Source organism: Manihot esculenta, chromosome 5, assembly GCF_001659605.2.
Source record: "Manihot esculenta cultivar AM560-2 chromosome 5, M.esculenta_v8, whole genome shotgun sequence".
Classification (NCBI taxonomy): Eukaryota; Viridiplantae; Streptophyta; class Magnoliopsida; order Malpighiales; family Euphorbiaceae; genus Manihot; species Manihot esculenta.
This window is the reverse complement of record NC_035165.2, coordinates 12,883,683-12,909,062: the sequence shown is the minus strand read 5'-3', so window position 1 is coordinate 12,909,062 and position 25,380 is coordinate 12,883,683. Positions and strand designations below refer to the sequence as shown.

Here is a 25,380-nt window from a genome sequence, read left to right as displayed (position 1 = left end):
AATATGCTTTAAACTATAAATATATATTACAGCCATTAATTAAAAAATGTTACAACTTTGTGTTTAATCATATTTTGAATGACAAAATTTTAATTTTCTATTTAATTTAAAAAATTTATCTTAGAAATTAATTATAATTTTAATAAATTTAAAAATTGAGACTTTTTATTTAAAATTAAAAATTTTAATTATAATCATAATTAAATATAAAATTGTAATTTTTTTCTGTTGAATAGGCTTATATATTATAAATTGAATGGAGTTCATTGTTTGGTTAAATATTTGTTTATATAAAATGAATTATTAAATTAATAGATAAAAATAAATATCCTAAATATTTATTTATTTTATAAATAATTATAATGTACTACAAATAATATATATAATAAAGACGATATTTAATAATTATATATTAATTTAATATAATATAGAGTGTTGATAATGGTGATATTGTAAAATCTCGGAGCCGAAAGTGCAGTGGTGATGACGCGCCATAAGAGCGATGCAAAGAGGATGGAGAAATTTGTATTGGTGTGGGAAAGGAAGACGTGGCCAAATTTCCATTGCTAGTTGTGGCTAAAACGCGCCACAGCGCACAATGAAGCCTTTGGCTTCTTCTAAGCTGCACGCAATGCATCCCTTCCTTTCTGTTTCAAATTTTTCTTTTCCTTTCTAATTTTAATTTTCTTGGTATTCTGACTTGCCATCACTAAAATTACTAACAACTTAGCAGAGATATTTAAACCAACTTCTTGTTTTATGACCCCTTTTTTTCTTCCTCTGATCTTAATAAAGAAGTCGAGATTGTCTCCAGTTTCTGAAGTCTCCTGGACTTAGAATATATGGAAATATCTTTAAAATTCATGTAATTAGTGGTAATATCTTTTAAATCTTATTCGTATAACAAGACAAAAGCAGTTATCAGCCGTTCAAACAGTTAATGACTATTACTTAACATGACTTTAACAAAAGCTATTTGAGACCTAAATTTACTAAAAAAAAAAGTTTTATCAAAATAGGATTCTCCTTACTATTTGTTCACTCTGTTAATATTATTATGTGAGCTCATAAATAGTGTTTCTTACATCATTCATATAAAGAGGGAAAAAAAATTATTGTATGATCTAATGAAAGAGAGTTGTTAGACATTATAAGATATTCCACATCAGAAAAATTCAACAGTATCAGCTTCAGCCTCAGCCATTATTCTCATTTTGCAGGTTTGACAGTTTGTCCAAGAGATAAAACTTCAATATAAATATGGAACTTCCTTTCACTATCAGCAGGAAACTGATTTTTCAACAAAACATAAATGGAAGACAAGTTCATACTTGAATAGCAATACAAGTTTTTAACATTAAGGACTTGGCTACCTGGTGATGTTAATCTAACAGTGGGTGCAAAATTCAAATCCCATGAGTTATCATCCCCTTCCCCAGTTGTGTAAGTAAATAAATAAATAAATAAATCAAAGGATTTAAAAGAAAAAAAAAAAAAAAAAGGGGACGGCTGGCCTAGATAGTGGAGTGTTTGATGAATTTGGCTGTAGATGCTCTGTAAGCTTCTTGTGTCCCTAAAAATTCTCTTACTATTGAGGGGTGACAAAAAAATAATGACCAATATTTCCTTTGGCAATAAACATTCAGGAATGCAAGTGCAAGGGACTAAAAACAGTTGAAAGTATAAAATCTACAGGTGGGAACTCCGTCCCAAGTGATTACACAGATGATAGATGGACAACTTACGGACAAATTTAGAACAAAAACAACATGAGTCCTCTTTTTTCATTAGATTCCAAAGACCTATCTCCCACAAGCTTGGAACAACAATCCCATTTGTTTGTGGGATTGCAAAATAATAAAGGATCTCAAGAGCTCTTTGGGGAAGGCACAAAATTCTCACGGATCTGGAATGGAAGTTGAAACAAGGAAAACGTTCAGTAAATTGAGAGAAACTAGCAAGGCAGGATATAGATATTGTAAGATTATACGAGTCTCACCAAGGGGAAGAATTATGCCAAAAGTGAAGAAATCATCTCCAATCCTGTGATTGAAGGACACATAATTGTTACAAACTGTGTCATCCTTCAGCATATAGCACAAGGTCCAACATATTCATACCCATGCTTTACATGCTATGTGGGTGAAGTGGAAGGTGCAACCCCAACTTCTAATGATGGGTATCCTGGAAGTTTTGTTGGTTCTGGAATTCCTTGTAGAAGGGCTGCTCTCTCTGGGTTCATGAGCAGAAGCTGCTGCATGTCTTTGGGGAGAACATTGAATATTGCTTGGAGATCTTTCTTCAGTTTTTGGCAATTTGAAGCAGAGTCTGCACTAGCCCTTCCAGACTGCTGGAGCTGAAGATTGTGTTTATGAAAAGATTAAAATTTCACTATATCCATTCATATGAAAATAAAGAAATGTAATAATTATGATGCATTACATCGGTACCGGTGAATTAAGCATGGAATTTGGACACAAAGTGCATAAATAGTTCAAAGGGCACTAAAAATTTCCACTCAGATAAATACTGCTGGTCTCAATTCTACAAAATGAGCTGGAAACACTTGCAAGAACAGAGACATTGCTAAGGAACTTCAACCTCCCATATTCAAAAAATATCAAGGCACTGTGTGTTGAAAAATTACAGTTTTGATCCCTGGGATTCTGGGACCCTAACACTATGAATGGAAATCATATCATGCGGTTATCCATGGATAGATTAACCAAATCATTAATTATCTCAATCACTCTAAATCATTGTTATAGAGTGAATCCTTTTTGTTGTTCTCATAGATATTGTCATAATTTTTTATATCACAATACAAAAATAGTGCTAATAAAAAAATTCTACTTACACAAAACAAATAATTTGCAAGGCATTATAGTGACTCAAAAATAAATTAATTAATTAAAATAAATCTTTAGACAATTTTATTCAATTTTTATAATTAACAATAAAATTTATTTATTTTTCAAAAAACAAATTATACAATATATAAAGTGCCCAGAATTTAATTTAAAGTCACCAAATATTTTTTAAAAAGAAAAATTCTGAATTTTTAAAATTTCCTAGCCTTAAAAAAAAATCTCAGTAATGAAAAGGTTTTGTGTCCAGACGCATATGATACTCCCGTGATGACCAAACTGTTGGCTGAAATGAGACTTTTTTGGATACTTAGTTACTTGAATCTTTGCTGATATTTTGTATTTAAAATGTAATTTTTGCTGATATAATGTAGCAGTGGTTAGGTAGCTGTTTTAGGTATACTTGTACCATAATTCCACCATGTATTGTTACTTTACTTGTTCGAGTTGATAAACTCTCTTGTAATATGTGTAATTAACTTTATTTTGGTTATATACTGAATGAAACCATATCCCTTAGATAGAGGAGAGAGAGAATTTCAGCTAAAATTACGGTTTCTCAGTTCTGTCATTAGTTTTAGATATTTAATTTCAATTTTAATATCTAATTTCGATTTTAGATATATATTCTTCTCCATTTTTCAAGAGTGGTATCAGAGCACCTTATATTCTTTAAGGGCCTATAAAAGAGAGAAAAGAAGTGAGAATCTCTTCACTAAAAAAACTTTTAAACACTAGAGTGACGAGTGATAGCTTCTAGTGGATATTCTGCTCCTTCCCCACGTGTATTTTCTGGAGAAGGCTATGCGATATAGGTTGTGAAGATGAAGACTTATCTCAAAACTTTTGATTTGTGGAAGGTTCCTGAAACTAGTAGAGAACCAGCTCCCTAAAAAGATAATCCTATTGTTGCTTTGATTAAAGCTCATAGTGAAGAGTGTGCTAAAGGGTTCAAGGCTCTATCATGTCTTCGTGCCTCTATCTCTAATGTGATTTTCACAAGAATTATGACTTGTAAATAACTTGTAAATCTGCAAAAGAAGCTTGGTACAGACTTAAGGAAGAGTTCTAAGGAAGTGAAAGCTCAAGGCAAATGAGTGTTCTCAACTTGAGAAAGAAGCTTGAAGTTCTAAAAATAAAAGTATTTGAAATTCTGAAAGAGTATACAGATAGATTGATGGTTGTGGTCAACAAAATTAGGTTGTTGGGTAAAGATTTAACAGATAAAAGAGTTGTGGGGAAGGTTTTTGTGAACTTGCCAGAGAGATTTGAGTTTAAAATCTCATTTTTGGAAGACTCTAAAGATCTGAGCAAGATTACCCTACCTGAATTCATAAATTTTTTTGCAAGCTACTGAGCAAAGGAGGTATTTTAGATAAGAAGATGCTTTTGAGGAGGCATTTATTGCAAAACAAAATGGGAAGAAAGTGTTGGATGCTGAAAAATTCTCGAGAGATAGGGAGAACAAAGGAAAAGCTTAATCAAACACAAAGGATGAAGCAGAAAACGAAGATGGTTATGGAAAAAGAAATTTTCCATCTTGTGGCACTTGTGGGAAGACGAATCACACTGAGGATAGATGCTGAAAAAAAGCTTAATGCAATTTCTGCAAAAAGGAAGGTCACATTGAAAAATTTTGCAAAGCAAAGCAGAATAAAAGACAACAACAATCTGCACAGTAAGCTAATTTCAATGAAGATCGAGAAGCTGGAGAGTTTTTATTTGTTGCATTCCAAATGTATGAGTCGCTAAAGAAATATATTTGGAATGTTGACAGTGGCTGTATAAATCACATAGCAAATGATGCAAGTTTTTTCCACTCTTTGGATGGATCTGTCAAAAATTAGAATGGGAAATGGAGAAATTGTTCAAGCTGAAGGAAAGGGTTCAATTTCTCTTCAGACAAAGAAAGGTATGAAACTCATTTTAGGTGTTTTGTTTATTCTAAATCTTGATCAAAATCTTCTTAATGTTGCTCAAATGATTAAAAAGGGACATTCTGTAGTATTTAAAAGAGATTTATGTTCTATTTATGATTCACATGTCTGTAAAGTTGTTAAAGTTAGATTAGAAAACAATTGCTTTGTTTTAAATTTGGGTGATGTCAATTTTGAAGTTGATAAAGGTAAACAAAAGATTTCAATTCAGAAAATTGATTCTGCTAGTGTTGAATGGAAGAAGGGCACTGCAATGTTGTTGTTTCTAATGCTATTAGTGATGTTAAAGTCTCAAAAGTAGATGGTTGATGCAATAAAATTAAGGAGTCGTCCAAGAACATTAGATTAGCTGTAAAATTTCCAAATGACAAATCCAAAAAAGTGGCTGTTGTCTCAAGAGCAAATCAAGTCATTTGGTCCAAGAAAAATCCAGCCAAGCAAGTTGGCGTTTCTCATGTCTTCAACAACAAAATTTCTTTTACTTCAGTTACAAGAATTATTTTTTTGAAGCTGGTTCCTGCAGAAATAGATTATTTGAATTCAAGTTTGAAGAGTTTGGAGTATCAAGAAAAAATCTCAAGGAGTGTTGGCTGAAATGAGATTTTTTTTTTCTAGATACTTAGTTACTTGAATCTTTGCTGATATTTTGTATTTAAAATGTACTTTTTGCTGATATAATGTAGCAGTGGTTAGATAGTTGTTTTAGATACATTTCTACTATACCTCCACCATATCTTGTTACTTTACTCGTTGGAGTTGATAAACTCTTGTAATCTATGCAATCAACCTTATTTTAACTATATATTGAATAAAATCATCTCTCTCATGTAGAAGAGAGAGTTAGAGAATTTCTGCTAAGGTTGCTCTACTTTTCTCAGTTGTCACTTGTCACTGGTTTTAGATATTTAGTTTCAACTCTAAATATCTAATTTTAGATTTTAAATATCTATTCTATTCTCCATTTTTCAATATAAACAACACATCATTTTGGATGAAATGACTATTTGGTTAAGATGAAATGGCATATCGTGTCAATTGAAAGGACAAGTCACTACGAATAACACTTATTTCACATTAAATTTAGAATCAAAAGTTTTTTAAGTTTTGATCATCATCAAAAATTCTAATGTGTAATAAGTTTAATATAAATAATTATGCCAAGAACTATAATTTTAAATTGCTTAAATTTAAGAATAAACTTTAATTTATTTAACAATAAATATTAAGTTATTAAATAAAAATATAAACACCTAAAATGTTTTCACATTAACAATTTCATGCAGAACAATATATTGTTCAACATAAAATAAATGAAATCTAGGAAACCCCATAAATCTCCATAAGATCTAATAAGATGAAGATGCAAGTCTTGTTAGTAGTCATCTTACACATTCAGTATGCCTTGCCACTTCCTCTGTATGCTTTTTGACATGTTCCTCATGCCAAAACTGAAACCTAAATACAAAGCTTCACAAGATCTATAGGGGAAGAAGATATGCTAGTAAGAGCAACTTAATGCCAGCACAGCATCATCACTCAGACTTCAAAATTTCTCCTTCAAGGATATACATATTCAGTCGATCTAAAAGTGTGGCTACTATACATTTTATTATAGCTAATGGAAACAGAATTTCATCCCACATTTAAAAGTTCAAAAAAATATTATCAGTGCAGAAGTTATTCCAGATGCATATATCTTATACCCTTCTTTCAAACAGAACAAAATAAAATAATGAATAAGATTCAAAACGTATCAGACGCTAAATATAATAAGGCTTTGTGCATCATCCTTCTTGATCAGGAGAAGTATTGCAAATTACAATAGCCAATTAGAGCTTGCCCATAGCATATCCATTTGAATCTTTAACAATACTTCATAGTTATTAAAGGCTCAAGCCGCACTAAGGCGCAAAGGGGTCCTAGAGCCTACGCGCAAGGTACAAACTTGAATGAAGTAATGCGCAAAAAATAGAATTTAATTAAAAAGCAATTTTAGATAACCAAGAAACAGAGGAGCTAAATTATATGTCGATATTTCTTTCCTCCAGACAATATATTTCTTGATTATATGCCATACATGTCTTTTTAAAGGAAAATAGAAAAGCAACATCACAATAATAATATAATAAATGACTCATATAACATTATTCTTTCAAATAAACTAGAAATAAAGGAGTACAAAAAGCAGTTAAGATGAGAAAGATAATAAGAGAATATTGAAAACAATGTATGAGGAGAGAGAATAAAAGCGACTAGTTATTACTAGTGATACCAAGTCCGGAAACTCCTTAGTCATTACTATTAGATTCTGGTAGATTCACAAATCTCAAGTCACAGAGGTCTTTTTTTAATTAATGGAAGTACCTGCCTAAGGTGGAAACACAGGTGGTCTTCTTGGAGCCTCACACTTAGAACAAGGCACACACTTAAGCGCCTGAGATGTTAGGGTAAGAGCCTAGTGACCCTTGAGCATGAGGCGTGCTTAATAACTATGATAACAAGAATTAAGAACCTGCAACACAACAATCCTAGAGAAAGACCATTTAACATTTGATATGTCCCATATAAAGCTTCTCCGTGATCCTTTAGGACAAAACAAGGGAAGAACTGTTAACAACATTCAATGCACAAGATAAGGCATCTAGCTCTATTTTCTTCTAATGAGACCCCATCCTACCATAAAAACCTTAATTGGGACACTAGTAATATAGAAAGAGATGCCTCTCCATCTCCTTAGTCCTCAAGGACATTTATCTCACCCTCTTGATTTCTTCGATGTCCACATTAATTTTATCGAGATTACAATTTGTTGGGCGTCAATTCTAAAGCCATAGATATATCTGGCCACAGGCCCACAGCAGTTTGCTAGCTTGTGCTTTTGCTTGGCTAAACAAGCATAGGGAAAAGACCTTTTATAAAACTAATCCAACATTTAGAAATGCCTTTGATAATTCCAACTAAACATCAGGAGAATAGTAAAACATTCCAAAAGCATACTAATCAATAGAAACAGCAACTCTATTATTCATCTACATTGTGACAAAAACTTTGCCTAGACATGTGAACCAAAAGAAGGATCTTTAAAATATATGTGTGTGTGTGTGTGTATATGTATGCATACATATATATATATATATATATATATATATATAGCATTGTGAGCTAGGATTTAAAATTGGGTAAGCACAACCTACTAGGATCTTTGAGATCATAATAGTTCTATAAGAAATTCAACTGTTTACCATGAAGTACATTAGAAGAGAATAAAATTAGGTAAAAGCACCTCAAGAGTAGTACTTTATAAAGGTCCAAGATTTAAGTCCTTTAATTTAGTGATGGCCATTATCATTGCATAATGGTTGTTATCTATGCGTTTCTTCCCCCATTCATATAACAGGGGATAGAGGAGATAAGCCCAAAGAATCCTTCATGTCACAGCAGTGACAATAAACTAAGGCTAATATTTAATAACAATGGGTGCAAGCATTCATGAGAATCTGCATATGGAACAATTTTAACCATCAAGTGGCATAGAAGCACCAAAAAGGTTCATCCTACTATAGTGCAGGAACAAATAGCTTGTCTATTGTCTTTTTTAAACAAAGAAATCCTGAAAAAATTTGCTGATACATTTAATAAGAAATGAAAGCTTTATCACCGGCAAACAATGAAAAAGATGGAATCAAGAACATTCCCAATTATGGGAAAATAACCTGACTTTATGAAAACCACAAATCAAGGCTATGAAAAGACGATCGAGTTACACAATCATGCAGTTTTCTTAATATCTACTGATCTCAACACTAAATAAGTAGCATGGTTTTAAATCACGGTTACGGCCACGTTCGCGGTCGTGGTTGCGGGTAACGGAAACAGACCTGTAACGGCCGTAACGGTAACGGCCTGGCGCTACGCAAATTTTTTAAAAAAATTTGCAAAATTCATAAATAAAATGATATTGATTAGATTTAATTCAGAACAATGTATAGAAATACATAATAAACATAAATATATAAAATATAGATTATTTAACTTAAATTAAACATCATATAGTTTAAAATAAGAAAAATCAACATAATCTTTATAGATCGAGTAAACTAATAGCTCAAAGTACAATTTTAACTCAAAACTAACACTTTAATCCACAAAAACTTACAAAAAAAAAAGGAAAAAAAAAAACAACAATTAAAAACTAAAATAGATAAAATTTAACTAACTTTTTAGAAGAAATAAGCTTGGAAATAGATTAGTTTATAATGAATCTAAGTTTATATGAGAAATATGCAGGGAAGATTGAAATTTGAAAGAGAAAGGGAAGAGAAAACTTAAAAAATATAGTCTTTGAAGCTGCTGAAAAGTGTAGAAACTAATGAAAATGAGAATAGGGAACAAGAGATAAAGGATATAAAGGAATTTTAATTATTAGTAATGGCCGTTACGCCTGCAAATCAGGAGGGGCCGTTATATAACGGGATAACGGGTAACAGCCCCCCCAAAACCCGTTACATAACGTAACGGCGGTTATTTCAAAGCATGATAAGTAGCCATCATCCTGCCCTTCTCTTAGTATCTACTGGTCTTAATTTGCTCATATGCAAGATGAAATCAATCGCTAGGATCAGTGTTGCATCGCATGTTAAAGCACACATTGAAGGAACCAAAAGGAAGAAGCTTGGGATCTAGAATACAATAAAAAGATAAATTACAGTACAGAACTGTAAAGAGCCCTCCATTGTTCCCAACCCTTTCTGAAATATATTATAAGAAGGAATTTATTTTGCAACTTATAGACTTGCATCAATCATCAAAATAATACTAAAACCATGATTAACTTATTCTTGGCCACTCCTATGAACAGAACACAACTGCTTAACATGATTCAGAAAATTATATGCAATATTCTCTCAGTGCCAGAGATCACTCTGTTAAGATTTGTTCAAAATTAATGCCTTCATTTAGATATTTGCCATTATGGAATAGGTTATTTATTTTTTAAGTGAGATTAAGAAGGAATAATTTGAAAAAGAAAAGTGGTTGTGAAAAGGAAAAATGAAAAATCATTTACCTCAATTTCTCCATTGAGATGCCTCTCTATAGCATTGAAGGAATCAACGACCTCCAATTCAGACATGTTAGATAGAAATAGTTGTATGTTGGTCTTCATTCTTGCTTGCCTCCATAGTCTGTGTTGTTGTTGTTCAGCAACAGCACGCTTTCTTTGAAACCATGGCATAAAGTTGGGTCCTTTTAGAAACCGCCTGAACAGTGATGAAATCAAAAACTTAATAACAAATCTCTAGAACTTGAATTGACATAATTGTAATGAAAGAATCAGAAGCATTTAACAAATTAAGGAGAAGCAATAGTAATAGCAGTTTAAAAAAACCATTACCTGTATAAGTCCAACCAATTAGATCTCATCCGCTTTGATAAGAACTTCCCCACACCTCTGGCTGATAGGCTTGCTAAGAATTCATCAGTGCTAAATGAAGGGAGAGGAGGAGGGTCAGCAAATGGAGAAGATCCTTCTGAAGGTGTGGTTGCTCTAAAGTATGGGCCAAAGGGAGCCAAAAAATTGGTGGTGAGCTCCAAGAAATGCCGTCGCAATATCTCATTATTGACAACTGACATTGACTCCTCAACCCTTGGAGACATCCCAGCATCAATAAGCCTATTCAAAATTGAAGTGTCTGGCTTAGTTGTTGCAGCATAAGTGCTCCAGATGGCTTCCTTATGTTCTGTCATAAGGCAAAGCGGGCCATCTCTTTTTAATTTAACAGCATTCAACAAGCCTGAAGGAGAAAACTTCTTCAACGAAAGCTGCTGAAGACCCAATCCCTCGGGTCTTCCAGGTATTCTGCCAGAAGAGAACCTCTTTGTTGGAAGCCTGTTTGAATTTGGCGCAGGGCTTCCAACTGAGACAATGTGGGGAATATTACGAAGTGATTTGAGGAAAAACAAGTTTGTAACTCCCAAAACTATTGGAGGGAAAGTGTCTCCTTCTTGAAGCGAATTCAAATAAGCAAATTCAGGGTCATGGATGGTGAAATAAGGCCTAAAATCGACGCTAAATAACAGTGGTGCAACCAAGCTTACCAGACTTGCAACTGCTTCACTGCACTGGGGAGGTGTTGGTCCTATGATAAGAATGGGTTCACCAATAAGTAGCAACTCCCACAACACCCAAAGTTGCATTAAAATTCCCCGGAATGTACCAAAAATGTCAGAATCATGAAAAAGGCCCTGTGGGACTGACTGATTTGTTGGAGGAAAAGGAGCAATAGAAGAAGCAGACTCTTCAATCGTCCCATTTTCCAGGGGCAAGCTATGAGCAGGTGGCAAGTTAACTTTAAGCATAGCATTCCCAATAGGAAGCTCCATTAGCTTACCAGGTACAGGGGCAGGCCATGTTGAAACATAAGCAGCAATATGGTCAAGAGCTTTCTTTCCTATGTCAAAATATAAAGGACCCATGATTTGTAACAAAGGCCTAAACACACCAGAGAATGGATTATGAGATAATATCACTACAGATTTTTGCTCCCCACCCCGCTTTAGCCTCTCATCATGTCTTTGCCTGTTAAACACATAACCATACAAATAGTTCAACCTTTCATCATTTTTCCTAATCTTTGTTCTTTGAGTCAACTTCTCCTCTGTGGACTTTAAAGATGCTTCTTTATCTTCAATTTCTATTATCTCAGAATTGCTCACATTGCTTTGTTCAGAAGCCTTCCGTCTTCGGATTCGGAAAAAAAATATGCAATCATGAATGCTTGAACGGTTCTGGTTCTGGGAAATAGAATCTGGAAATGAACTAAAAGCAACATCAAGTTCCTCTTCATTTGTGAGAAGACCAGGTGGGTAACACTCTTCAATGAGCTGTCCTTGTTCAAGGTCAAATCTAATGATACAAAAAGCCACCACCCATTGCTGCAAAGCTTCTGGATCAAGTTTTAAATTAGGCTCTGGCTTAACAGAAAATGAAGGAGATCGACTCATTTCTGGGTTACTCAACACCTTAACTCATCCATCCAAGAAGCCAATTCTCCTCTCTTCAACCACAATTTCCTCTATAATTTTCATGGTTTTTACATGATAAGTGGACCGCTCCTTGGCTATTCAGCAGTTTTCCAGTCAATTTCTTCTGGGATTACTCCTCTTAAGCAAACGTAATGAGAAAATCAAAGCCCACAAAGGGAAGCACAGAAATATGTCTAAGGATGTCTTCTACAGCCACTGCAACGATGCTAAGAATTTATCGAAACTAGTTGCTGAACTAACATTCTGAGCTCAGGCAAAGTTAATTTATTTAAGAAACCAATACAACCCACAATAGCGGAATCCAAATTACATATACCCTTTTCTATTCCCCTTTTCCTTAAAGGACTAAACAAGCAATGCCCAAACGATGCAACAAAAAACTTGTCAAAAGTCAGAATCTTGAAAGAAGATCTTCAGAAGCTTACCAGAACTGAAGAATCCAGATTCAGTTATTGCATGAATCCTCTGGATCAGCCATAAACGAATACCCAATTAGCCAAACATAAATGGGTTGGGGTTCGAACAGAAGAAGTGAGAAGAAAACGGAGATCTCGGTAACCTTCCACAGAAACTGTATGAATTGCAGAGAGATCTGGGTGAGCTTCCACAGGAACTGTATGAATTGCAAAGAGTTTATGCAATTACGAGAGCATATGATGAATGTTTAAGTTAATTTTGCTTAATTATCTAATTATTATGGGTTTTTGTTTTTCATAAAGGGGTGAATTTGTGGGTTTTTCAAGGAAAATCCAATTTCTTCTTCCTCTTTTTTCTGAAAAAAAAAATTCATGATATTATGATCTATGAAGAGCTAATAAAATTAATAACTGAGATATCTCCAAAAAAAAATATATGTTGCTTTTATTAAAATTCTTAGGAAAAACCATTGATATGGTTCAACCATTTTATTAAAAATTATTCTTTATAAAAAAATATTAAAATTATTTAATAAAAAATATTTTTTTGAAATAATAATAATAAATGTTAATATTTTGAAATTTATTAACTTCCTCTACTTTATAAGATTATATAAATTATGAAAAATTAAAATGAAATTATTTTAACACATATATATATATAATGGCAATTATTTATAATAATTTAAGATATGATAGATAGATAACGTTTTAATAAGATAAAATTATTTAAATATAAAGTATATTAATTATTTAAAGATAATATTAAATAAAGAGACCAATTTATTAATAAAATAAAAATCGTAGAAATTTAATTGTTTTAATTGAAATTTGTTAACAATATTGTGGACAAAGACACCAATTGATTGACTAAGTTGTTTCAAATTAAAATTATAAATTAAAAAAAAACTTCAAAATTTTAATTTGATCTTAAAAAAAGTAAATGAATTTTCAAAAAATTATGTATGATTTTATTACTTTAATTTAAAAAGAATTAAATTATTTTATTTTAAATAAATGACTACATAAAAATAATTAAATTAAATTTTTATAAAATTCTTTGATTATAAATAATTGAATAATTTAACCTTGAAGAATTTCAAATAAAACAATTGGATGATTTATCCTTGTATTAATCAATCCAAAGCCAATCCCACTTTGTAGACATTTCTGTTTGATTACAAAAAGTTTATTCCTTTCTTTTGTGAAGCTTAATGGATATTTAGGTTAACATTCTCTCTTGATTTATAATTTAGGCATTTTGTTATTACCATTATCTCAATGTCAAATCTTCTACCCAAATGGCAAGTGATTTATATTCCCTTTTTCACTTAATGTTGCAAATAAGTCATAGTTAAAAACACATTCAAATTTATGAAACTTAAATTTTGTGCATTTTCACATAAATTCAAATTAAGTCATTTGACACAATAGCAAACTAATTTGCAAGTTGCATATTATTTAACTCAAAATATTAAATAATAGAAGTCTATACGGTTTTTAGGGATTTCAAATCAAATCGAATAATTATATTGAATCGAATTAAAATAAAAAAAATACTAGTGTAGGAATTGAATCGTATCAAACGAATTTATTTAACTATTTAGATCTGATTCTGATTTAATAATTGTACTGAAACTGCACCGATAAACCAATTTATATATATATATATATAATTTATAGTAATATTATAATTCTAACATATAGTTCCAATAATATATTTTATATATCATATAATTTTAATAAAATTACACATATATAATTATAATATTATTTAATTATTAAATACTTTTTATTATTTTATTTAGTCAATTTAGTTAATTGATTATAATTTATTCTATTTAAATAGATTATATATATATATATATATAATATCAATTATACTATTAGAATATAAATTACTAAAATAATCATATATATATATAATGGTTATTATTATTTATATATAATAATAATATAAAATTATTAACTTTTTAATTATTAATTAATTATTAAATATTTATAATAATATAATTTAACTAATTTAATTAGTTAATTAAAATTTGCCCTATATACAATACCTCAATATTAATAGAATTATACTAATAGAATATAAGTTATTAAAATAATTATATATAGATATATGTATATGTACTTACAATTGTTATTAGTAGCTATAGGTATATATATAATTATTACATATTTTAATTACTAGTCAATTATTTAAAATTTATAAGAATATAATTTAACTAATTTAATTCGTTAATTATACTTCGTTCTATTTAAATAAATTATATTATACATTATGATAGGCGGTATATTATGCGACATCTACAAGTGTAGCAATAAAGAGATGGTGTAGCAATAAAGAGATGGTAAAGTATAATATGAGACTGGAAATTAAGTGTCAAAATATTTATAAATTTAATTATTATTCAGACTATTAATTGTGAAAGATCATGGTAAACTTGAAATAAACTAGGAAAATAAAACTAAGCACTTAATAAGGCAGAATTCTTAAAACAATTAATATTAAGCATTAGGTATCTTGATTTCACTTGCACCTACTTCAATTAATTCATTTTGTTGACAATCCTATTTTAATTACCAAATATAGAGCAAATAATCTTAAGATAATGGACACTCCCTTTTGAGTAAGACCAAATTAATTAACTAAACATTACCACCTATCTCCCAATAATCTAATAATCCTCTAATTAATTTTACAAATACTGTGATTATTTTATTCAATACTCTACAGTCAAATCTTCATCCCTAATTCAATTAATATTCCTGTTATACTCAATTTCAAATTCAATCCTAAAACTTTTCCATCCAGTATTAATTTCAAGATAAAATCATTCAAGTATCCATAGGTACTCAAAAACATTAATATCAAGAATTGAATAATAGATTAGTAAAAAAAATCAATTCAAATAAATTAAAGAAAATAAATAATCAAGCTACATCAAGTTCCCTAGGAAAGGAATTTAGTTGCTCATGTTTAAGAATTCAACAATAAATCCTATTGAGAAGTTATCTAAAATCATCTTAAAACAATTATGAACAACAAGTCAAAAGAATAAGAGAAGAAAAAAAAAAACTCTAGATGTATAGATTTTTCCTTTTAAAATTTTCAAATCTTGCTTCTTGAGTTTTTTGCGATTTTCACCGTGCAAATGTGTTCAAAAGTGGGCAGCTCTTCTCGTCGCAACTGAATCGGATATAATTGCTAATCAGGACCGGACCCTTGGGTATTGTGGTTCGCTAGTACCTCGGACGGCTCCACCTCGTCTCTCACGGGTAGCCCTTTCCTCGCAGGTCTACTAGCTCCGCACAATTTGTCTGACCTAGGGTGGCTCTGATACCAATTGAAACAGCCCGGCCCAAATTGATCCAAATAACTTTTGGATCCAGTTTCTACTTAGCTCAAAATGGTTAATCCAAGTTATTTAGTAGTTTCGTGCTATCTATTATATACAATTCGGAATTGCCGTAATTTTCCGATGTGGGACGCGGTGCAAGCTGGCAGCTCTAAGCAAGCAGCTAATTCTTACGTAAAAACACAGAGTTACTCCATATTTTTGTCTGTTTCTTCATAATCTTTCCAATTTTTTTTGAATTTCTATATAAAGTGTTTCCTTTATTTCTTAACTTATTTTTATCTATAAAAATATTAAAAATTAAGTGAAATATTGAATAATAGATTAAAACTAAAAATTCTATAATTAAATATAACAATCCAATAAAATTAAGAAGAATTAATCAAAATAGGCGGATGTAATATAAAAAAAGTATGAATAATTGTATAAAATTTCATCATATCACACTTCTCCGCATATCACACTATCTCGGACTTTTTGCTGAATTAGGGGTGGGAAATTTTTATTTGGAGATTTGGGGTCGGGAAAATTTTATTTATCAATTTGGGGTTCGGTTGCCACGTGGCAGCCGAAAAGAGCGTCTAGCGCCTCTCAAAGAAGCGCCAGGAGAAGTCCTAGCGCCTCTTAGAGAGGCATCAAGTGTGGCCTAGGCCTGAACACCGAGAGTCAGGTTAGGCCTGGCGCCTCGTGAATAGGCAGAGAGGTTGGCGCCTCTTAAAGAGGCGCTAGCCTCTCTGCCTCACCCTATAAACACCGTCCCACATTCCACTAATTTTCACACTTCTCACTTCTTTCTTCCCTTCCTCCTTCTTTCTTCCCTTCCTCCTTCTCTTGAAAAAAAAAACAATTCAAAATTTTAGATGACTTATGGCACACATTTACATTGTTCCAAAAGTTTTATGAGGTAAGTTAGCTAAAAATAGAGTGAAAAAAATATGGAAAGAAATCTATGAATTAAGAATGGATTGTCGAAACAATTTTTTCCGACAAGTTTTATGGCTTAATTATTATTTGCAAGAAATAATTTGTTCTGGCTATAATATGTAGAATATAGAAATGGTTGATGTTTTGATTGAAACTGTTCCGTTGTGTTATTTTAAGATTTTAAGTTCTATTTTGTCAAAACCCGAAATAGAAAATTATTATTCTGATATAGTCAAATATTATTTTCGTATTTATGAAAAATTGGATTATGCACCTTGGATGCGTCTGCAATACAGTCTTCCCATTTCGCAAAAAGAATTCTGTAAAAGAGAGAATAGAAGATTAAGAGGTACATATATAGTTAAGCTTAATATCTAATTTCATGTATATTTTTAACAGTATACACACTGACTTATTAATTTCAGGAGGAGGTGAACCGTACAAGTTATGAAGCGAATATATATGATTATTTAGAACAAAGAAGGAGAAGAACATTTAAATCCGCTAAACGTTCAAGCGAAGGGCGCATATTCGAGAAATGTAAAAATAAATAGATAATTTATAATGTATGTAATTAGTTGTTAGTATTTTAAATTTGTAATATTTTTTTTTATTTTAAAATGTCTATTATGTTGTATTACATATATTCAATATTAATATTTTTATTGTAAATTTATTAGTAAAAATTGTATTTAATAATTATTTATAATTAGGGTTTAGATTAAAATGTATAAAATGTAATATGTAAATAATTGATCTTAAATAATAAGGTTTAAAATAAAAAAATATATTTAATTTAATTGTAATTAATTATAAAAGTATAAAAATATTAAAAGTATATTAAAAATTATAATTTAATTTACATATGTAAAATATTAAATTTTTAATAAAAGAACCACACTCTATTAAATTATATTTGATATTTTGATAATTGTGGAGAAAAAAAAAGGTGAGTGCTTAAACGTCTATTCATTTTATAAGCTATATTGTTATGTAACTAAATTATGATTATTTCTTATAAAATATTGTCTCATCTTGAAATATTAATTTGAAATATTATAATTATAAAAAACACTACAACATAAATAAATTAAAAAGATTTTTTTTTTTCCTGAAGAACAAGAACAATTCAAAATCCGAAAAGAAAACGTGGAATGGATAAAAAAAAAAGCCAATAAAGAGACAAACAAAAAGACAAGAGTGACAAAATAAAATTTTAATTTACATGTATATATATTTTAAAAATAAAATATAAATACAAAATATAAATATAAAGAGCTTATAGACATGCATTTATGTATATATATACATATAAATATACGTAAAAAATAGAATAATTAAATATTTAATTTATATATATATATATATATATATTATAAAAATTAAAATATTTGAAAATTAATAATTTTACCGTGGCGTCAGGCCCTCTTCATGGCAGAGAATCTCTACCATGAAGAGACAGTCCAGAAAGTCTCGGGACTAATATGCCTGTCCCAAGTCCTGGCGCCACTTTAAGTGATGCCAGACCCTCTTCACTCTCTTCATGGCAGAGAATCTCTGTCATGAAGAGAATCTCAAGTCCTGGCGCCACTTTAAATGGCGCCAATACTTGGGACATGCATGTTAATCCCGAGGCGTGTGGCGCCTCGGGGCTAGTAGAAGACTGCACCCTGGCGCTGCTTTAAATGGCGCGAGGTTGCAGTCTGTCAACTTGGCGCCACTTAAAGTGGCGCCAGGACTCGGGTGTAGCATGTAAGTCTTGAGGCGTCTTCTAGAAGACATCTCGGGACTGCTAGAAGACCACATTCTGACGCCACTTTAAGTGGCGCTAGGATGCGGTCTTCAAGCAACACGTAAACCTGGCGCCACTTTAAGAGGCGCCACCCCTCTACTCAATTTTTTAGTAAAATTGAGAAATTGAGAAATTGTAGGACAGAATGTAATGAGAATATCGCGAGATTGAAAGGGAGGGTGTATTGAGATTGGGAATGGAAAATTTTGAGAATTTGTATAATTTTTTTAATATAAAAAAATTTATATGTTGTGATTTGTTAAAAAAAGTCTGGTCTAGTTATAACATAATGTTACTCGAAAATATTTATTTAACAATTTATGTGGAGTAATATAGTTGTTATTATTTGATATTTTTTATGAAATTATTAATGATATAATGTATTTGGTGGTAAACATAAATTTTAATTTTATATTACAGTTTAGTAGACAATCTTCATTGTAAGGCCATTAGATCGCATTAATCAGAATAAACAGGTACGAGTAATTATATTTCAGTAAATATTTAACGTCAATTAAATACTTATATTATCTTTGTTATGTTTGAAATGTGGACTAGATTTGACAAAAATGAGTTGTTCGACTTATGGCATTATACACTGGGATGGTCATGTTATTAAAACCGAATTAGGTTACGACTATGTTGGTGGTCAGCACAAGTCAGAAAGTAGAGGAACAAGGAAATTCCGATGGTGAAAGCCCCTTGGAATCACCTTAGTATGAGAAGTGCGCCTGGGAGACCGGGAGTTCTTACTCCAGTAGAACCGTGTTTCTTTTAAGGCTAGAGTTTATGTGTTCATGTTTATGTTATGTGTATGCATGTGCCTGTTGAGGAACATTCGGGGACGAATGTTCTTAAGGGGGAGAGAATGTAATACCCGGCTAGACCCCGGCATCGGAATTCCAACTTTCCGACGGAATTTCCATTGGAATCCGGAATATTTCGGATGTTGGAGCCTTCTAGAAGGGTAAAATAAAGGTTTTTCTAAAATATTTTTAAATATTTTAAGGTTTTGAATGAGAAAGAAATTGAGTTTTGAAAGAAAAGACCAAGAAGGGAAGAACCCAGGTTCGGCCACCGAATCTCAAGTTCGGCTGCCTAACATGGGGCTGTTTAGGGGGCACGTTAGGCTTTTGAAAGTGGCTTCCTTTTTCTGCAGCCGAACCCCAAGTTCGGCCTCCAAACGTGGGGGAGTTGCGGGAGCAGATTTGGCCGCCAAAGGGAGTTTGGCTGGCCACTTATAAAAGGCCCATTGTCTAGAAAATGGGCGAGTTTTCTCTCTCTTTTCGGGCATAGGTGAGTTCATACTCTCCTTTGGTTGTTTTTATGCTTTTTCTTCAAATCCCTCAAGTTTTCATGAGTTTTACCTTTGTTTTGAAGAGTTTTAAGTTTAAAACGAAGTTTTGAAGCTTGGAGATCTCCGGGGCTCGGATTCTCCACATCTCCAAGTTTGGGTCGCACCAACCCTCGATCTTCAAGAGGTAAGTGTAGATCCTCATCTTTTACAATGTTTTAAGTAAGTTTTATGAAGGGTTAAGGGGTTATTGATGCATGAGTTGTTTGGATGTGTAAGTTAGGGTTTATGTGAGTTTAAGTATGTTAATGCATATTTATGTGATGTTTGTTGGGGGTTTAGGCTAGTTTGAGACCCCTATATGCTTGTTGTATGAGTTGTGCATGTTTTGGAAGTGTTGGATGTGAGTGTGGGAGGTTTTGGAGGCGGATTGCATGAGGCGAAAACGGGTTCTGCCTTGCTGGGGAACTCAAGTTCGGTCATCGAAGGTAGTTTCGGCTTCCGAACCTGCCTGTGGAAGCAATCTTTGGCCGCCTAACCTTGCCCCCGAAAATGGACTTTCGGCTCTGGAAGGGACTTTCGGCCGCCGAAGGTGCCGCCAAAAGTGCCTGGCTTTCGTCTCTGGAGGAGACTTTCGGCCGCCGAACCTGCCTCTGAAAGTGCCTGACTTTCGGATCTGTGGGAGCATTCGGCCGCCGAATGTGCCGCCGAAGGTGCCCTGTCCAGCCTTCCTTTGCCTGTTTTGCATGCATGTTTTGAGGTGTTTTAGAGGGATTTTTGGGGAAATGTTTAGTGTTATGTTAGAGTTGTTTGGTCCCTCATTTGAGTCCACCTGTGTAGGTTCGGACTTGAGGAACCGAGGACCCCAGCAGTGAGTTAGCTGCTCCAGAGTTAGTAAGCGTCACCCAGAGGTGAGTAGAACATAACTCTTTTTATATTGAAGAAATCAAATGTTTTAAGCATGTTCATGCATCATGAATACCATGATATGTAATAGGTTGTTTGCATTAGAATTCACAAATATGTTGCATTGGAATTCACAAATATGTTGCATTGCATAATTTGATGATGATGATGTGGATGGTTATTGGATGATCCTCTAGCCCTCATTATGATACGATATGATATGATATGAGATGAAAAGACCAGGTGTGGCCTAATCGCCCCTGGCACAGAGTATGAGAAGACCAGGTGTGGCCTAATCGCCCCTGGCACAAAGTAAGAGAAAGACCAGGTGTGGCCTAATTGCCCCTGGCATATTGGATATGCTATGTTATGTTATGTTAAGAGGAAGACCTAAGGAGCTCCGTCGAGGGCCGGGCATTTATTGGATATGTAGAGGGCTATTGGTGACAATACCATCTTAAGGTGATTTACTTGTGATGTGATGCATTTCATGATGATATATCTTTATAAATTGTTTTACTGTTCTGCTCACTGGACTTTATAGCTCATCCCTTTCCCCTAACCTCAGGTTTGCAGGGTCAGAGATAGTTCAGGAGGTCAGCAGGTTATGGCTATGGTTATGTTTATGTAATAGAGTAGTAGTGGACATGATAAAATGTAAAGATGTGTAATAAAATACAAAATGATATGATGTAATGTAAGGATATGTGATGACATGTCATGGTTAGAGATGTGCTTTGCCCTAGTTATGTATGGTTAATCCCTTTTGATACATGATTATATGTTAATGTTTAAATGATGATGTTATGTAAACCAAGCTTAATGTATGATATGTTACCCCATTGGAGCATTTGATGAGGGCTCCAGTGTGGGGTTTATGATTATGAGTTTGTGCATGCACAGATTAAGCTTGGTGAATGAAAGAAAAAGTTTACAGCTTTTATGTATTTGTTTGATCATGTATGGAATTTAACAGGTGTACAGGATGTATGTTAGGCTTGCTACGGGTCCTGGCGGCCTTAAGCCGATATGGATCCTAGCGCCGGTAGCGGTCCGGTTTCTGGGTCGTTACAAGCACAATTTCTTCTGTATGAAACGAAAATTGACTTATGAGGATCTTTTTTTAAAAATAGTTCGTTGTACAAATCTGTCAGACCATAATCAATTAATATGCAAGATTCAATATAGGAAACTAATTATTAGTGGTAACGATTACAAATTTGCACTAGTTCAGCTGATCAATGATGACGATGTAGAGATGATGTTCGATTACGTATGTATAGTATAATGCAAAGCGAATGGATGTTTCGTTTACGGCAATTCGAATCTCTCCGAGAGGAATGTGTTCAATTTGGAATTAAGTGTCCGCGCCGTAAAGCTATTACAATGTCAACGACAAATATTGAACAATTGCGTCGTGCACTTTATCGTATTCGTGAGGAGAACTACAAAATAGCTATTAGATTAAATAGAGAATTTTTCAAGAGCAAAGCAAACGAATTTTTGGAGGATGGAAATTTAAATCAGTATCAAATGTACCGCAATATGATGTTATCAAGCAATTGTACATCAGATATTAATATGTCTAATGAGGATTAGGCACAGTTACTACGCACATTGACAAATTCGTGTCACTTTAAATATTTGTTTCAAAGTTACAACTTTTAAGAAATAGTTAAGTTTAGTGGCATTTCAACATTACTATTATGAATAACTACTTATTTCGATTGAAAAGTGGTTAACCTTACAGGACATGACATTACTCCTCATCGGTCATATCAATATCTGAAGCATACGTAGGAGATGTCATTACATTAAGTCTCTCCACTTTAGACAACGAGCGACCATTAGCATGCGCTTATTCATTAGCGAGACGTAGCATATAAAACCTACTTCTACGTATCATCAGCCGATTATTCTCTTCACGGATCCTCCTTAGTGCAATCTTATATGTGTCGATGTTGTTCATTGACATTGTTATAGAATGACGTTTGACAATTGGGGCATTAAGCTGACGGCAATCAATAACAAGGTTGTTCAACTCCTCAACGCGAAAAGTCCATTCACGACGTAGTCGTCATTAAATGTAGGCAGCATCCATAGACGATTATTCCTATGATATGAAGAACTACCATCCATAGTATTTGTGTCTCTATCCTCAGCAACTGCATAATTTGATATATATAGACAAAAATTTTTCACTTGGACTAATTCACATTTACCAATTCACGTAGCAGTTCACTTCCATCTAGTTTGTCTTTATCGGACATATCAATATTTGAAGCAGTTAACTTCCATCAACTGACACGATATTACTAGTTTGTCTTTATATCCTGTCTTTATCACCTACAGCAAAATAAATAATAGTCTTGTGAATTAACGTTTTACTTTCATGTATTGTCTTTGTCACTTTCAGTAAGAATAAAATTTACCATCTCACTTAACAGTTCATTTCCATCTATTGTCTTTGTCATCTGAACTAAAAGTAATGTTTGCCATGTGACTAACTAGTTTGTCATTATGTCCTGTCTTTATCACCTGCAACAAAATAAATAATAGTCTTGTGAATTAATGTAACGACCCGAAACTGGACTGCTACCGGCGCTAGAATTCAGATCGACTTAAGGTCACCGGGACCCGTAGCAAGCCTAACATACAGCCTGTCATACATGATAAATCCCATACATGATCATACATTTTTATAAAAACTTTAAACTTTTTCATTCACCAAACTTGACCTGTGCATGCACTGAAACTGAATACATAAAAACCCCACACTAGAGCCCTCATCAAATGCTCTAGTTGGGTCAACATTACATACATCAAGCTTGGTTTACATTTCTCAATACATTAATAAAAACATTTCACAATGATCATGAACAAAAGGGATTAACCATAAACTCTAGGGTCAAGCACAATACTAATCCTCAATACAAATCTATACAATGTCTTACATTACATTATCTTTCATGTCCACAACTAAGCTATTACATACATTAAGCTTCTACTCTTGCTGACCTCTCAATCTATTCTGAACCTGCAAGCCTGGGGGATTAAGGGAAAGGGGTGAGCTATTAGAGCCCAGTGAGCAGAATAGTAAAACAGTATATTAAAACATATGCTTTCATGAAATGCATCACATCACAAACAATTCACATCAAGGATGGAATTGTCACCAATAGTCCTCTACATATCCAATAGTGTCAAGGGCGTAGAATGGGTCTCGACCTGGACTTTCTCTTAACATAACATAACATAACATAACATTCCAATGTGCCAGGGGCGTAGAATGGGCCTCGACTTGGACTTCCATACCATACCATATCATATCATATCATATCGTATCGTATCGAGGACTAATGGATTATCCAACATCCATCCACATCAACAATAATTAATGCAATGCATCATATTCGTGAATTCTAATGCAAACAACCTAGTATATAACATGGCATTCGTGATGTATGAACATGCTCAAAATTTATTTACTTTAAAACATAAAGATCCATTCTACTCACCTCAGGCTGACTCTGAACAGACTCTGAAGCAGCTGTCTCACTGCTAGGGTCCTCGGTTCCTCGGGTTCGAACCTACACACGTGGACTCAAATGAGGGACCAAACAAACATCAACATGACTCTAAACATCTCCCCAAAAAACCCCCTAAAACACCTTAAAACAATCACAAAAAACATGCAAAGGAAGGCTGAATAGGGCACTTTCGGTGGCAGGTTCGGCGGCCGAAAGTGGTTCCAGAGCCGAAACTCACCAACCTTCGGGGGTTGGTTCGGCGGTCGAAACTCCCTTCCAGAGCCGAAAGTCCAAACTTTCGGGGGCAGGGTTCGGCAGCCAAACTGCCTCCCCAGGCAGGTTCGGTGGCCGAACCTGAGTTCTTCCAGAATGGCAGAACTCAAGCCTCTTATGCACATTGCCTCCCAAACTCTCCAAACTCAAACCAACTCATGCAAAAACATGCATAAATATATTCTTAAGCATTTAGGGGCATAAAACTAACCTATACCCCAACAAACATCACAAATAACATACATTTCATCTTTTAACTCACCTAAACCCTAACATTTTACCACTATTCTAATCATGCATCAAAGCTCTCTAAAACCCCTCAAAACTTTCATAAAACATAAAAGAAGGGTAGGATCTCCACTTACCTCTTGAAGATCGAGAGGAGAGGCGATCCAAACTCGGAGAGGTGGAGAAAACGAGCTCCGGGGTCTCCAAGCTTCCAAACTTCGATCTTTAGCTCAAAAATCTTCAAAACCAAGTTAAAACTTGTTAAAACTTGAAGAGATTTGAAGGAAAACATCAAAACTAACCATGGAAGGGCATGGACTCACCTTTGCCCGAAAATGGAGAAGAAAACTCGCCCATTTTCGGACATGGGGCCTTTTATAGGTGGCTGGCCAGACCACCTTCGGAGGCCAAAGGTGCTCCCTAAACTGCACCATGTTCGGCGGCCGAACCTGGATTTCCTTCCTTGGTGCGTTTCTTTCAAAAACTCAATTTCTTTCTTACTTAAAACCTTAAAACAAAAGAAAACATCTTAGAAAAATATATTTTACCCTTCTAGAGGTTTCCGACATCCGAGATTCCACCGGAACATAGGAATTTCGATGCCGGGGTCTAGCCGGGTATTACAATTAACATTTCACTTTCATGTATTGTCTTTGTCACTTGCAGTAATAATAAAATTTACCATCTCACTTAACAGTTCACTTCCACCTATTATCTTTGTCATCTGAACTAAAAGTAATGTTTGCTATGTGACTAACTAGTTTGTCTTTATCTCCTGTCTTTATCACCTGCAGCAAAATAAATAAT

At 33.3% G+C, this 25,380-nt stretch overlaps 1 protein-coding gene across 3 annotated transcripts; it reads right to left on the bottom strand.

The window, feature by feature from the left end:
* Nucleotides 1-1,562: 1,562 nt before the first annotated feature.
* LOC110615522 (protein DENND6B) lies at nucleotides 1,563-12,623 on the bottom strand. 3 transcript variants are annotated; one of them, XM_021757406.2, is made up of 5 exons: nucleotides 10,197-12,623; nucleotides 9,870-10,062; nucleotides 2,121-2,356; nucleotides 2,000-2,043; nucleotides 1,563-1,906 (listed from the first exon to the last, which is right to left on the bottom strand). In XM_021757406.2, exons 1-3 carry the CDS (start codon nucleotides 11,804-11,806, stop codon nucleotides 2,135-2,137), a joined length of 2,025 nt encoding a protein of 674 aa, XP_021613098.1. In that variant the 5' UTR covers nucleotides 11,807-12,623; the 3' UTR covers nucleotides 1,563-1,906; nucleotides 2,000-2,043; nucleotides 2,121-2,134. The 3 variants fall into 3 exon arrangements, with proteins under 3 accessions (XP_021613098.1, XP_021613097.1, XP_043812634.1); XM_021757405.2 differs by having other exon boundaries at nucleotides 2,000-2,356; XM_043956699.1 differs by lacking the exons at nucleotides 1,563-1,906; nucleotides 2,000-2,043 and adding an exon at nucleotides 6,193-7,238 and having other exon boundaries at nucleotides 2,225-2,356.
* Nucleotides 12,624-25,380: the final 12,757 nt, after the last annotated feature.

Coding starts and splice junctions, on each gene's coding strand:
- LOC110615522 (XM_021757405.2), bottom strand. CDS start 11,806: ATGAGTCGATCTCCTTCATTTTCTGTTAAGCCAGAGCCTAATTTAAAA. Junction 10,063..10,196: donor AATTGGTTGGACTTATACAG/GTAATGGTTTTT, acceptor ATCACTGTTCAG/GCGGTTTCTAAAAGGACCCA. Junction 2,357..9,869: donor ATCTCAATGGAGAAATTGAG/GTAAATGATTTT, acceptor CACAATCTTCAG/CTCCAGCAGTCTGGAAGGGC.